Genomic DNA, 13855 nt, shown 5'->3' on the forward strand with positions numbered 1-13855 from the left:
AAGTAAAAACTCACATCTTTGTGCCCGCTGCTGGAGGCGTCATGAAGCGGAGTGTCATCGTCCAATCCTTGCGTGTTCACTTCCGCTCCTGCACCAATCAGAACCTTCGCCACATCATAGTAACCAAGGTTACAAGCTTCATGGAGAGGCGTCCAACCTGAAGAAAAGAACAAACCAGTTTGAGCTCATGAGAATCTACAACTGGAAGGAAAAATGGAAAACTTTTTAATACTATAAAGCCTACAGTATTATATTTGATAGGGAAATTTCTAAGGCTTCTAAATTATCAACATTATTAAAACTCAATCTACTACATATCTTCTGTTGTTTGATTGATAGTTTATACTTTTATAGCAACCTTCCTACTTTTGAGGAGGGTTTATTTGTTCATATCTTAGAACTTTGAAAATAAAACTAAGCATTTAAACATCATCTTACTAAGACATTATTGGGAGATATAGTGACAGCTGATATTTATATGCATTTTATGGAAGTTTTAAATATTGATTTATTTTACAGTAGAAACCATGACTATTATTGTATTATCCCTGAACTGTTACAAAGTAATTAAGTAATTACATGATACACAAAAATAAATGACAGACAGTTCATAAAACACAGTCTTACCTGCAAAATCTTTGACATTTACATCTGCTCCAAGGCTGATAAGTTCCTTCACCTGCTTGACGTCCCCTCTGATGGCGGCCATATGCAGAGGAGTCTCCCCTCTCTCATTTCGTTTGTTCACTTTGTCTTTCTGTCTTGAGGATGAGCTGCTAGCGATCTTCTTCTGCACCGCCGGAGACTGAGAGGGGTGGCTCGGTGTGGTATCTGAGATTACAAACCGATTAACCAGAATGCCAAGGTTATGCAGTTTATCTGAATTGTCAATCTGACCTGACTAGACCACAAAAGAAAGCAAGTGCTCTAACAAACAATTATATCATAACTCACTGATCATAAATAAACTAAGAGAGACAGAGATTCACAAACTTAAATATGAATAAAAAACATCTTCAATAATTGAAATAAAGCTAAAATAAACTAAACTATAAATATTTGATGAAAAACTAGAAACTGAAATAAAATAGTGAAAAAAAGTTGAAATACTAAAACAAAATTAAAGCTAAATAGAGATTAATTAATGAGAATAAACAGGGAATTTGCAAAATTGCAGGGAACTTAAATGTAGTTGAAAAAAACATCTTGCAGCATAATCTTTGTTTAAAACATCCAGATTTAATTTTCAGTTATATTTTTACCCTGCACATTCCTCAGTTGTGCTGCTTAATATTCTTTTGGAATCTGTGATACTTTTTTCAGGATTCTTTTATTTATAAAAAGTTAAAAGAACAGCATTTATTCAAAATAGAAATCATTTGCAACAATATACACTACTGTTCAAAAGTTTGGGGTCAGTTTTTTTTTTTTTTTTTTCATTCTTTTTTGAAAGAAATTAATACTTTTATTCAGCAAGGATGTGTGAAATTGATAAAAAGTGATATTAAAGACTTATTTTGTTAGAAAAGATTTCTATTTTAAATAAATGCTGTTCTTTTTAACTTTTTATTCCTTAATGAATCCTGAAGAAAGTATCACAGGATCCCTGCCCAAAAAAATAAAGCAGCACAACTGTTTTTCCAATAACTGAGTATCAAATCAGCATATTAGAATGATTTCTGAAGGATCATGTGACACTGAAATACATTAAACACACATAACAATTGCTGCAATAAAAATATATTTATTTTACATATTTACTAAATTAGAATTAATTGGATTCAAAAATAAATAAATGCCATTTCATGTTATTATGACAAAAAAAATGTTTATATTTATGTTTGTGTATGATACATTTTATATACAATTTATATATAAATATTTATAAATTTCCCAAAATTTCCAATTAATTCCCATAAATTCCTGATAAGTTTCCAAATTGGAATATTTCCAAAATTCCCCAGGTTAAGTTTGCAACCCTAGTAAAACCCTAGTAAAACCAACCTTGACAATACAAACATTACAAAACAATAAGCATACATAAAAACAATAAATAAACATTCATATCACAATCAACTAAAAGTCAGGTCAAATTTAAAAATACCAAGTGACTGTGCCCTACAAATTTCAAACTACTAAAACAAGCTAAAATGAAAACTGGAAACATAAAAATGTACCTAATTCAGACTATTAGTACATACTGTAATTGTATATAAATAATACTAAAATAACACTAGTGAGACATTGTTGTAATAAATACTGTAAACATTTATACACTCCATTTTAACATCCATATAATTTTTGAGTAAATATTGGCTTTTGACGTGAACAAATAAAATTCAGTGGATACGTACAGTCTACTAATGAAAATGAAAAAGGTGAAAAAACTCCGTGTTCATCAGTTCCTACCTGGACTGTTGTCTCTCGCCGTCATCTGCATGACAAGTGCCATTTGCTTTCGTTCTGATAAAGGGTAGCCAAACAAAATGTTCACAGGGGTCGACTTCTTAGTCCCCGGCTCCTTCTTAACTTTCTTCTTATCTGGAACATCTTTGTCTGCAGCAAACATGAAAAAGGATGAAAAGATCATGAGCACAGCTTTCCTCTTGCATTCATGCATCTCAGTTTCTGAAAACGTCAACGTCTGATGCAATTTATGCCCTTTAAACAAACAGCTGGAAGAACTGTAATGGAAACTTTCCAGTCTGAAAGACACATGCATTACCCATCTAACACTGCTCCCATGAGTCTCTGTGCGCTATTGAAAGGCATGCCATTAAAACAGATGCAGCGGTTAAACCCAGAAAGTGTCAGTGTGTGTGCTTCCTTGAACCAAATCGCCTGACAAAAATAAGAAAAGCAAAAGCGAGACGTCTCTGGACATCAAATGATGCAACCAAAAGTAGACTGTCTCTCTAAGAGTGATGCAAAAAGGCTAGAAGACAGACAAGGTCATGCGGTTACGGAAACTAGATTTGTTTCAGCCAGCGTTGGACGGAGGGTCAGGCGGAGACAGATTAAGAGAAACAAATAAAGATGGCGCTGGACCGTGATACGCTTCGGACTGTTTGCAACCGTTGGTGCGACACAGCAAGGGTTTGCTGTGGGGCGACTTTAACGGAGGCAGTTACCTGCGTATATCCTGCAGGGAGGAAGTAATCTCTCTCCCCACACATCGCTCGACTGCCCGGGGTCAGAGTCATCTACAGTGCAGAAGCAGAGAGGCGGGAGGGGGGGAGGAGGGGGAGGTTCAGGGTTCGAGAGGTGGATGGGAAGGAAGGGGTGGACGGGAGAGCAGAGCACTGATTACACCCACAGGCTCCGCCCCTCACTCAAATGACAAATCACAGCACAGGATTCAAAGACTCCGCGATGAATATTAAGTACCATAGATGACATGACAAACCTAAATCCATTTCCATCCAAAAAGCAGGACATGAAATTCACATCATAAGCTCCCAAAAGCTTAATTCTGAAATCTTTAATATTTGTTTTTTATATTAGTGTTGCTATTGTTAACTAAAACTATTAAAATACGTTTTCAGTAACTGAAATAAAATAGAAAACAAATAATATATAGAAAAACTAACATTTATTTTATTTCAATTAGATGCCAATGCAAAATTTCTAGTTTTTAAGCTTTAGTTTCTAAAATGACTAAAACTGAAATTAATCAAAACTATATAGAAACTAATAAAATATTCAAAATATTGATAAATACTATTGTTGTATATAAATAATACAAAAATAAAACTGGTTTATAGGGTAGGCGATATGACCAAAATGTTATATATTTTTGGTGATAATCACAATATAGATATTTTTGTAGGTAATTCAACAAAGAATTTGGTAAATATTAATTAACCATGCCTATTTCTTTATCAATTAAATATTATACAAATTAAAAGGCACTTCATCTCAGATTATTTTTGCTAAGGAAAATATCAGATTTTTCCTAACAAATCTGACAAAATCAGGTTTACATTACAAAACACCACATACATAAAATGTTAGTTTAAATTACTTCGTTTTTCTTTGTCATTTTCATGTGTAAATAACACAAAGCAGTATTGACAGCAGCACGGACATATATTGCATTATAAGGTTAGATATTGGTTAAACTTTCATCTTTGCACAGTATAATAGCATGATATGTGATAATTTTGGTATTCTAAGTAGTTTATTATATTCTTATTAGGTCTTGGACAATATTATAATGAATATTACTATCCTAAGTAGTATTTTCCTATTTATAAGCTGCATAGGTAAGAAAAGAAAGTATTAGTATATTTGCCTTCACATGATGCAACTAACTACAGAACTGCGACTAAAAAAAGACAAGGTAAGTAATGACAATATCCTTTTTTCATTAGCTTGTAATGTTCTGAATTTCTATTTGAGGAGAAATCTATTACGTTTTTGAACGAGACCCAATCTATCGCCCATGTATTTCATGAGGCTGGCTTAACTGTTACATAACATCCTTAAAAAAAAAAACAAAAAAAAAAAAACTCTTGTACAGCATGTCCAATATAAACAAGTCCTAAAAGTAACCAGGAGGAGGCGGCAGTGAGGCACAGATACAAGCTACTAGAACATTCACAGTGAATGCAAAACTGACCAGTGTCAGAGTCCCGCTCCTCATTCCGGGGCGGACTGACGGTGAAGGAGAGCTTCCGTTTCATGGAAGACTTAGACTTCCCCTCTTTCCCCAGGATTTCACTCCGATCAAGCTTCGGAGTTTTGGCAAACGGAGAGATTTTCTCTTTACTCTGAGAGAAAGACAGAGACATACACCTTGAGATTTAATGGAGGAACACTAAAAATAAGATTAAGATTTTTTTGAGCTGGTCCAATTAACTAAATGAAATATTAAACAATAAAAACTAAAAAGAGCTACTGCCGACCCTAATGAAATTACTAGCAAGCTGTACATTTCCATGTCCTCATCATATATAAGATACAAAAACACAATTTTAAGATGTAAATCATACTAGTTTTTAATTAGAACAAAACTCAAGTCAGATTGTTGTTTTTTTTTAAAGTAATAAAATACTAATAAATCTATATTTTCTATGAATGTAATAGTTATTAATTAATGAATAATTTTTATGATTATTATTACTTAAAAATGTTTCGTTGTTGTTAATAATAATTTATTTTTAAAAAAGTAACAGAGCTAAAAAGGAACTGGGTGGGATATTCAGGAATGATCTGACTCACCTTCTTCCCCGCTGTCTTCTCCACCATGGCTCCATCTCGGTCCGATCCCGGTTTGGCCATGGTGCATCTTATGACTAGCTGTGGCAGCTACGGCTCACAGGTTTCATCATGGGCCTGAAACACAAACATACAATGCAAATTAGAAAAACTGATACAACAGTATTTTAGTGATGAAACATTTGACTAAATATGAACAAATATGAATGTATGACATTGGTTAACATAAAATATGCTACATTATTTTAATAATGAGCATCTGATACTAGTCTTGAAGCAAATTATATCAACTTAATTCCTAATTTACTATATTTTTCTTCTGTGCCAAGTTTCAGAAGTAACTAACTGGCAGTTAATCAATTTATCTCCTGTATTTGAAACATGTACAATTCCAGATTGGAGTTTTAATGTGAATACTGGAGCCATAGATGTAAAGTAAAGTAAAACAAAACAAAAATCAAATTAAATCAAATTAAATCAAATAAAACCCCATTTCCAGAAAAGTTGCATTTTGTAATAATGCGATAAAAATCAAGAATCTGTAATTTGTAAATTCTCTTGAAACTTCATTTAAATAACAAAAGTACAAATAAAATATTTCCAGTGTTTTCACTGACCAACTTAATTGTATTTTGTAAATATAAATAATTTTTGCACTCTAAAAAAAATCTGGGACAAAAAAACAAAACAAAAAACAAACAAAAATAAATAAAATAAATGTTGGCTAAAACAAGTCAGCCAAGGATTCTAATTCAATTTGTATACAAGACAATATTGGGCATGGGCAGGTCGACTAATTGTCAGCATTATGATTATTAGTGAATATAGTTTTAGTAGTGAATAAAATCATTTGTGAATGCTGAGTAATTTTTACAATGCAAATCCACTAATGGACCAAGAATAAAAATTTCCCACCACCAGACACTAAAGCAGAAACGGAACTGGAAGGAAAAAACCCAAAACTCTCGTTCAAGAACTAGAGAGACTCCTATTCAAAAGCTGCGGGGCCAAAAATACATTTAAGACAATCTGTCAAAGTTATCCTCAGGAAACGGAAAACAACTGTGAGGCGGCAACAATCAATCACCTCCAAAATCTCAGATCTGAAATTGTTAAGACAAGTCAGGAATAGTTCGGCAGTTCGAGACCCTGTTTGACATGTCAATTCAAAACGTACTGAAAGCACAAAAGTCTACTGAAATACAAGAAACACATTCTAATGTTTCTTATTGGTTCTTAAACTACATGACCAATAAACAAACATCCTGGCTGCTTGAACAAAAATACTACTCAGTAAAACCCATAAAGGTAAAACGCAGTCTAATGAGACGGGTGTGTGTGAGCATGTGAGCTTTATTTTCCTGTTTCAGAGGTCATTCAGTGGGAACAGGGCTTATGTTCGCCTGCTTCAATCCTTGACTGATTACAGCTCATGTGTGTCACACCAGCATTACAAAATATCTGCAGCTACATCGCAAAAAACGTCACAAACATGCTGCACGTGATGTCTGACAGAGATTACAGCTAGTACTGTGGCGGTACCATAGTATCTGAGGGTGGTACCACACCACAGCACTCTGATTTATGTCATTTATATCTGTATGATTTTACCAGGGAAAGGTGATTCAGCTCAAAAAAGACATACATTTGTCATGTTTCAATCTTGATATTTTATAAAATAAATAACCGACATGTTATCCAGTTTTTGTTCACTAAAAGATGACAAGAATGAAAATTTGAATATTTATTTAATCATTTATTTATATGCACTAATTTAACAATACACAGTAATGAACAGCAATATTTACCTATACCTAATATTATATATATATATATATATATACACACACACACACACACACACACACACACACACACACACATTTTCATGGATAAGGTAGCAGAAACATTGATATATACACAAAACAATTATATATAGCTGCAATGAAGTCATATATGAGTTGACCGAATCTTATGCATCTCCACTGTTGCTTTATGACTACAGTAAACCATGTGTCTGTATATGTTTTTGCATCAACACTATCTAAAGAGACTAAAGAACAAGGAGGAGTTTACACATCAAAACAAGCTTCACACAAACCAGCAGCTGAGCACAAGGCCTTCAGCGCTTCATCTTTACGTTCGTTCTGCTCTTTCTCAAAACAACAAATGAGAAAGTCAGCTATTAGAGAGCATCTGACACTGGCGGCCGGGTCTCTTCTGGATGAAAAGCAAATCAGCAGAGACCCACAGACCTAAACAATACCTTCCCGATAGACTCGCCCTCCCTGCCGTGATGCAAGCAGATGACACGGAGCAGAGGCTCCTGGGAAAGAACATTTCCACGACACCTGACACCCAGTGGGACCGAGTTAAAACTAGCTGAGTCACTCCCTCTGAGAAAGAGGAGGCGGTGAGGAGAAAAGAGCTGCACCATCCGTGTGCATCATCAGTGTGGGACAAATGTGTTACAACCACACCACAAGATTTCCTGCTCTCATTGTGACAGCTTTATAACCATGCCACACAGCCTCTTTAAGCCCAATAATCCATCTGTCTCTGAAGTTTCACTCTCTGCGAACAAGTTATAACGGGACTAGTATGCTAGTTTAAATCATGCTCAAACCAAAGCCAATGAGAGTTGCAGGGCTGAAACATTTCCCAGGTTTTATGACGAGTGAATTTCATTTGTTTATGCATTTTTTTAATATGATCTTGATATAGCCATAATTACATTTCATAGCCTAAATTTCAGCATTCTCCTACACCATTTACCTTGCATAACTTGGATGTCTCACAGTGCGACCTTATGCATTTGTGCTGAAAATGACTGTGAAAAATGATTTAGGAGCACCAGTGCCACTGACTGACCCGATCAGGCCTGGCTCTACAGGAGTGCTAGAAGGTGCACCCTCAGTTGAAACTAATAACAGTATACTGGCCAAACAGATTTTGCGCCAGTGCGTATTTGTGTTTGCACTCTGGAGAGGGTAGAGAGATGATGGGCTTTTGCAGTGTTGAGAATTGTAGCCAATCACAGACTTGTCTGTTGATTTCTTGAACACAATGGCCAATCAGAGGCGTTTTAAGGTGCCCTAGAATCAAAAATGTAATTTACCTCGGCATAGTTGAATAACAAGAGTTCAGTACATGGAAATGACATACAAACTCCATTGTTTCCTCCTTCTTATATAAATCTCATTTGTTTAAAAGACCTCCAGAAAACAGACGAATATCAACATAACACCGACTGTTACGTAACAGTCAGGATCATTAATATGTATGACCCCAATATTAGCATATGCCAGCCCATGTTCAAGGCATTACACAAGGACAGCCAGTATTAACGTCTGGATCTCTGCACAGCTGAATCATCAGACTAGGTAAGCAAGCAAGGACAACAGCGAAAAATGACAGATGGAGCAATAATAACTGACATGATCCATGATTACATGATATTTGTAATGATATTTGTAAATTGTCTTTCTAAATGTTTCGTTAGCATGTTGCTAATGTACTGTTAAATGCGGTTAAAGTTACCTTCGTTTCTTAGAGACAAGAGCTGTTGCTATTTTCATTTTTAAACACTTGCAGTCTGTATAATTCATAAACACAACTTCATTCTTTGTAAATCTCTCCAACAGTGTAGCATTAGCCCGTTAGCCACAGAGCATAGCCTCAAACTCATTCAGAATCAAATGTAAAAATCCAAATAAATACTATACTCACAGGAATCGATGCATGCATGCAGTATGCATGACGAACATCTTGTAAAGATCCATTTGAGGGTTATATTAGCTGTGTGAACTTTGTTTATGCACTGTATAACTGCATTTATAGTCGAGAGCTCGGGAGGGCAGGGAGCGCGCGATTTAAAGGGGCCGCAACCTGAATCGGTGCATAGTTAATGATGCCCCAAAATAGGCAGTTAAAAAATGTATATAAAAAAAATCTATGTTGTATTTTGAGCTGAAACTTCACAGACACATTCAGGGGACACCTTAGACTTATATTAAATCTTTTGAAAAGACGTTCTACGACACCTTTAAGTTAAAATCCACTCATCGCTCAAAACGTTTGTTCAGTGCCGAGTTATGAAAGCTTGCGAATCATCTCATTATAACAAACAAAGTACAGACTCTATGTAAATAAGAGATTCATAGTGCAGTGTAGACAGCTTCATTGATTCTAATGGAAGTTTGTGACATCGCGATGAACAGATGAGTTAGCTTTATAATGATTATAAAAGGAGTTTGTAAATGTAATATTGATTTTATACAACAATGCAATAAACGAAGTTAATATAAAGTGACTTACATTTTAGGAACAGTTTTGTCAGATTTTGCTCCATTTTGTCAACAAAAATAGTTCCAAACAAAAATCACAGCTGAACCGCTACTCACCTCCAAGCAAACACCGGTGTTTTGTTTATGAATGAATCTGCATTTTCAAACTAATCTATTGAGTCAATGACCCATTCATATAGACAGTTGCTTGCTTTGTCCATTAAAGAATCAGCCATTTGAACGAATTGATTGAATTAATGATTCAGTGATAAAGACAGTGACTTGCCGCCGCCCCCTACTGGCGATTTTAGTTTCATTTTTAAAGTATCATTTCAGTTATTTAAATCATTTAATATTTCTATATTCAAAACATTAATCTCGTAACATTTTATCATGAATTTAAAAGTGCAATATGTAAGATTTATGTCTGCTAGAGATCGCTAGAGGCCTATTCAAAACAAAGGCGTAGCTTGATGACGCCAAGATTGAGCGCGGAGTCTTGGGACATGTGGTCTTCAATTCACGGTGGAAACAATCGAGATAGGACTCGGGAAGAAATCATGTTCATGGTTGTGATTATTAACGTTACTGTACTATGAAGCAGAGCAGGAGCGAGTGTTGTGGGAGCTGAACGAGCCGATGGAGCGATTGATCAACACACGCCTCGCGAGCAGCGGGACTTTTATTATGCCACAATCGCCGGTGCCGCTTCCGCTTTTCCGGTCATGAGTATGAGGTAACGCAGCTCTGTTTATCATGTTAGATACATTTGAGTGTTGAAAATGATGTTATAACGTTACTCTGTGCGTTCGCTCGACGGCTGCTGTGAGACACTGTTACACACTGCAGTAAGATCTAGTAATAATCGATTTTAGAATATCATAATAAATAATGGATGGCTTGTGTTGATAAATGGCATGCAATTCATTTTAAAACATATTGTATGATGGATAAAATGTTGTATTACTGTTACTAAAAATAAAGCTGCATCTGATTATGCTATGTTAGCTACTTCACAAAATAGTGTGGAAAGGCATGGTACTCGCAAAAAAATCAAGAAAATTAGGTTTAAACAATAAGACTAAATGTGTTGAGCTATATAACAACATAGGGCTGGGCGATATGTCTGAAAACTGTATCACGATATCAGTGCTTCATATCGGTCGATATCAATAATTATTGATATTTTTTATGACCCATTTAAAATAAGGACCAGGAGAAAAATTACATTTAAACATTTTTATTTTAAACTTAACCTTCCTCTGATCATAATCCTCTCAGTTATTAAGACAGAAATGTCAACAACCATGAAAAACTCAAATAATTAAAATGTAAACATAAGTCTAAAGTAGGGTGACCGCCCGTTCAGCATTTTGCGGGACAGTCCCGAAATTAGGAGCTTTGTCCCGCAAGACTTAAGTAGTGTCCCGCATTTCATTTATGTCTGTCATTTTTTTTCATCCCTGAAATTACAATACCACAGTAAGAAATATAATAAAAACTGTGAGCATTTAAAAATCTATTTGTGCATCTGTCATATTCTAGCTGTGAAAATAACCAACCAGCGCAATCATAGAGAGAGGTTTTCCCTCTGATGACAACTGAGTGGACAGCGCAAAGAGCAGGCCTCATCAAAGTCAGTAAACAACTGCACCAGCAAGGATTTCATCTTCCATACTGGATAAGAACCTCAAGAGCTGCTCAAAGCTGCCCAGATCGATGATCTAAAGCATGTAATCATCCATCCTGATGTTAAATATTTCCAACAAATGGCGGCAATCAAGCGCCACACACGGAAATGGTCGAGCACCTACAGAAAAACAAGATATGTTATGTTTTAACCAATACAAAATTGCGAAATTCTGACAGGACTTTCTTCTCGTGTTAATATTTCATTTAATGCGGGTTCTATGGCGTTATTATATTGAAAAATGTAACGCGCGCATCAAATGCGTGAGCAATCTCTCCACTCACAGGCGGATTCCCTTGCACAAAACTGGACGCGCACGCGCTCTCGCTCAGATATCACATCTGCGCGCTCAAACTTTTGTCCTACTTCATGTGCAGCCGTGAATCTAGAATCGTCTTCTCTCCAGGATTTAATGTTGCCATAAGCGCAACATTATAGTGTGGGCACCCACCGGCAAAAACATTAATCGGCGCATATACCAAGTTTGCCAACAAATGTAAATCAATATTTACATAGCGTAATAGTTGTAAATGTATCTGTCTCTTGTGTCCCGCATTGTCCCGCAAAATCACATCTACTGTCCTGCAACAGATCAATAGTCAGGTGGTCACCCTAGTCTAAAGTCACAATAAACACATTTCCTCTTTTATTTACAATTTCCTTGCTCGCTGCGGCACTCATTTTCTGCTTATCAGTCACCGGTTACTGAAGAGGAATCCAGCAGACCAGCACGAGACAACAATATGGCGCAAACAAAATTGACACTGTTACATGATTGGCTGAGAGAGCGAGTGCCTTTGTTAATGCAACCAAACTTGCTTCGCAAGCTGTTTTCTTCCGACGAAGAATAAAATATTGAACGTTTTATCGAACACATTTTTTATTGATATCGATCACGTGTCTATCGCGATACATATCGTTATCGTTTTATCGCCCAGCCCTATAACAACAAGTATTTTTCTGTCTATAAACGTAACCAAACAGTTGTTCCCTTGTCTATCAAAATGTGTAATATATTAAAGCGTCTCACACGTCCCGGAGCCTTGGTTAAAATTTTAATTTTCTCACGATTTACAAATAGTTGGAAACATTTGGGATGTTGTAAGTACTCAAGTAAACAAAATATATTAACACTGGCCTAGTGGTTTTAGGATATTTTACTGCAAAAGTCTTACATATTGCACCTTTGAATGCATTCATGCCACTTCTGAGCCTCATTAAAGTCTGTAAATATACCTAAATGCCACCTTTTTGTTCTTCTGTGCCACCTCTGCAGTGCAAAGAATTTTGTTGATCCGTATTTCATTTGATTGGTCACTTATTCTTCTTGATTGGGTCTTATTATTCTAACACAAAAAAAAAAAATCATGAATTTGACATAAAAGATGACACATTTAATAAGGTTAGAAAAAAAAAAGCAAGTCATTTTAAGGAGTAATGGGAAGGTTAATTTCTGTCATTGATCAGAAGCAGCTCCTACATTTTTCACTGTGCTCCTAAATTTTTTAAATAAAAGAAATGTAAGCATAGAGCCCTGATGCATGGCACATTATTCATGCATGCCGATCATTTAAACATTTATCATTTGAGTAATCTATAGATCTAAATCTTTAGATCTAAATCAGTTTCCATTTAGCTGCATTTTTTACATTAATTTATAAATATAAAGGCCTAACAGTGCACCCTAATGACCAAATGACAAGCACTTACTGAAAAGTAAACACATTAATTCAAGGATCACCTTTTAAAATGGGCCTTAATTATAGCAAATGAATGTAAAAGTGCTTCACACCGTGCAATATTAGAAGTAGCACTCAAAATCAACATTTAAGACTCTCAAACGCATAAATATTAACCAATAAACATAATACCATATTAACAACAAGTTGTTTAAAAAGGCAGCATACATTATTATCCTGCATTTGAAATAATGTGCACTGAAGAGGTTGCATTAGACAGTTAGTTTTACTTCTTGTGTATTTTCCCAAAGCAAAACTATACTAAAGTCATCACCTTCCCATGTCTAACATCATCCGTTTGAGATTTCACCCAACTCCACAGCGGAACCCAAAAATGAAAAATTCAACACCAGGAAACAGTGTTCATTGTTTAGTGTGCACTCTAGGTAGTCGTCAACATTAATATTTCATGGGTTTATTCCTTCTGAAGTCCTTTGTTATCATGAAATCCCTCACATTCACAGGCCTAGCCTAGCATCACGGAGAGACGTCAAACACTCTAAGGAGGCAAAGACAGATTTCTGCCCCAGAAACGAACTCCGCAGTCACAATTACAATATGTTGTTTACATCACCCGAGTCACAAAATAACAAAATCAAGGTTATTCTGGAAGTACACGGATGGAGGATTGTACCAGTGCATGCAAACTGCCAACTATTTTCAGTGAACTTTGGGGAGGCAAATGACTAGGTTTATTCCTGCCTCCGAGACACGAGACGAAGGCAAAAACAGGCACACAGAAAGACAGGGGCTGGAGCCAGTGAATGGAAACACAAACAGAGCGCTCGAAACCCTCCAGCGTGTGACCTCGGACTGCCGTCTCTACTGGGACACCGGCAGTGGAACGACTGACAGGGCTGATTTATTCTCCCACCAGCCCGACCAACAAACCACCCAGTGTGGCATCACCACGTCTACAC

At 35.9% G+C, this 13855-nt stretch overlaps 1 protein-coding gene across 2 annotated transcripts in view; it reads right to left on the reverse strand.

Moving 5' to 3' along the window:
• ankrd12 (ankyrin repeat domain 12) overlaps nucleotides 1-13855 on the reverse strand; it is a 58619-nt gene that overhangs the window by 10819 nt on the left and 33945 nt on the right. Inside the window, exons 2-7 of one of the 2 annotated variants that reach the window (XM_067361972.1) lie at nucleotides 5224-5337; nucleotides 4622-4772; nucleotides 3132-3203; nucleotides 2410-2556; nucleotides 628-831; nucleotides 15-157 (exon numbers count right to left, since the gene is read on the reverse strand). In XM_067361972.1, coding sequence (XP_067218073.1) covers nucleotides 15-157; nucleotides 628-831; nucleotides 2410-2556; nucleotides 3132-3203; nucleotides 4622-4772; nucleotides 5224-5283 — 777 coding nt within the window. In that variant the 5' untranslated portion in view covers nucleotides 5284-5337. The remainder of the gene's footprint in view (nucleotides 1-14; nucleotides 158-627; nucleotides 832-2409; nucleotides 2557-3131; nucleotides 3204-4621; nucleotides 4773-5223; nucleotides 5338-13855) is intronic. The other variant, XM_067361973.1, reaches the window with a different exon arrangement.

This window comes from Chanodichthys erythropterus, chromosome 16 (genome assembly GCF_024489055.1).
Source record: "Chanodichthys erythropterus isolate Z2021 chromosome 16, ASM2448905v1, whole genome shotgun sequence".
Taxonomy (NCBI): domain Eukaryota; kingdom Metazoa; phylum Chordata; class Actinopteri; order Cypriniformes; family Xenocyprididae; genus Chanodichthys; species Chanodichthys erythropterus.